The sequence below is a fragment of the Hippocampus comes genome, unplaced genomic scaffold (genome assembly GCF_001891065.2).
Source record: "Hippocampus comes isolate QL1 unplaced genomic scaffold, H_comes_QL1_v1.1 scaffold109, whole genome shotgun sequence".
Classification (NCBI taxonomy): Eukaryota; Metazoa; Chordata; class Actinopteri; order Syngnathiformes; family Syngnathidae; genus Hippocampus; species Hippocampus comes.
The window spans coordinates 884975-886909 of NW_017805274.1; the positions used below are offsets into that span (position 1 = coordinate 884975).

The window sequence follows — 1935 nt, forward strand, 5'->3', positions numbered from 1 at the left end:
TGCGCGGCTCGGACGAGCGCCGCTTGCCGTCGTCGCTGCCGTTGGAGTCCGTCTCGACTGCCGTTCCGTTGTCCGACACCACAAAGTCTTCCTCGGAGCTGCAAGGAAACGCATCATGAAAAGCGGGACGAATGTGAAAATTTTCCCCTGCTTTCAATAAAAGGTGCAGTCACAGATTGTCCTGAGTGATCATCCTTGTGGTGTGTTAAGATTTTTTTTTTTTTTTTACCTCCCTGATCTGCTCTGAAAAAGTTTGCCACCGAACTTATAAACCTGTTCAATATTACTTAAATGTGGTACACGGATAATGATCATTTTCATCTCTTGCAATCAAAGTCAACAAGCGATTTTTCCTCGCCAAGTCATTGTATTTTCTGATGTCACTATGCTGCCTCTCACAGGTCAGTTTTGGTACTGCAACAGACATCCGGTTGGAAGACAATTGTCAGGACAGACGAGTTGTTGTGTTGTGTTGTGTTGTGTTCACACAACCAAGAACACACAGGGGTGCACCCCCATGTTTGTTTTCCCTCCCATTTTAAAAATGGTTTTGCGTGCTTAGCCCACTTTACCTTTCACTGAGGCAGAACTCGTCCTCGCTCTCGTCGTCGTCCGCGGTGCTCTCGCTGTCCAGGTCGTTGAGGCGCCGCCGCTTCTTCTTGCGCTGGCCGGCGTTGGGGCGAGGCGGTCGACCGTTCTCCTTGCCCTCCTCCGACTGGATGATGGTGGCCATATCCTTCCCCCTGCTCCCCGTGATGTTGGCCATGTCTTTGCCGCGTCCCGCTCCTGTACGCCGTTCACACGACAAGTTTTCCGACGGACCACATTCTCCGAGCACGTTTGGGACTACCAATGATGTCATTCATAAAAACTCTCCATGTCCAAATAGTTTGCGCCACTCGTCGCGTACGACGCGGGAAGCTCACCTCCTCCCCCGGCTTCTTTGACGTCCTCTTCGATGGCCTCCTCGATGGCCTCGTCAAACTCATCGAACCTGTAGCTGATGTTCTTCTTGGCCCTGGTGGAGCGTCGCCCCCAGCTCTTACTCCGCTTGGTCTCCTTCTCCTTCACAATCACCTCCTGCTTCTCCTCTTCCAACACCACCTGAGACAAAAAGAAAGAATTCGAGCCGCGGTCACAGCCACGAGCTCGGCGTCCTGATCGTGTGCTTACCGACGGCGCGATGATGTTTTCCACGCTGATTCCGACGTAAATGAGACGCTCTTTCCTGGGAAAGGCGGAAGAAAAGAGAGCATCAGCGACGCTTCCAAGAATCAGTTTTGGCAAACGCGTGGGGGGCGTCACCTTCTCTCCGCCCGCTGTTTCTTCTTCAAGGCGGCGTCGAGGTTTAGCAGCTGCTCTTCCAGTTTGTCGCACAAGTTTTTCTACAGAGGCAGGCAGTCACGGTTTTTAGTGGAAAGAAATAAGACGGGGAAAAAAAAAAAAAGAGAAAGCTCCTCGCACAGTGTTCTGTATCTTGGAACACATACGTGTTGGCAGGGCGGGCAGAACCACTCGCCGTCGGGGATGATCATGAGGGGCGGCCTGAGGCAAGCCGTGTGGTAGCCGCTGTCGCACGAATCGCACAGTAAGATCTGCACGACGCAAAAAAAAATATAAATAAAAATAATTAAAATTAATCTTGAAATATGACTTGTCAAATGTGTTATTTTGTAAAGTATAAATGATTCATTATAAGGTGATGTATTTTTTTCTGTAATTAGAAAAAATGAAATCTTCATTTTAATGTGTAAAATAGAAAAAAAAAAAATTACGTCAGTGAGACGATTTAGCTCCAAACGCAATTGGTTGCTATGGTTTCGAAAGAAGGGCGACATTGTCACAAAGCGGCGGGTTTTTTTGTTTTAAACTCACCAGTTCCGGGGGGTTGGGAAGCCCGCAGTGTTTGCAGGGGGCGTCGTTGGGCGGCAGGGC

The 1935-nt window shown here is 49.5% G+C and overlaps 1 protein-coding gene across 2 annotated transcripts in view; it reads right to left on the reverse strand.

Moving 5' to 3' along the window:
* The window catches only part of rsf1b.1 (remodeling and spacing factor 1b, tandem duplicate 1), a 16872-nt gene that overhangs the window by 4698 nt on the left and 10239 nt on the right, over positions 1-1935 (reverse strand). For both annotated transcript variants that reach the window (XM_019869590.1, XM_019869589.1), the window contains exons 9-14: positions 1491-1595; positions 1306-1385; positions 1174-1228; positions 927-1104; positions 573-786; positions 24-98 (exon numbers count right to left, since the gene is read on the reverse strand). In XM_019869590.1, the coding sequence (XP_019725149.1) occupies positions 24-98; positions 573-786; positions 927-1104; positions 1174-1228; positions 1306-1385; positions 1491-1595 (707 nt within the window). The remainder of the gene's footprint in view (positions 1-23; positions 99-572; positions 787-926; positions 1105-1173; positions 1229-1305; positions 1386-1490; positions 1596-1935) is intronic.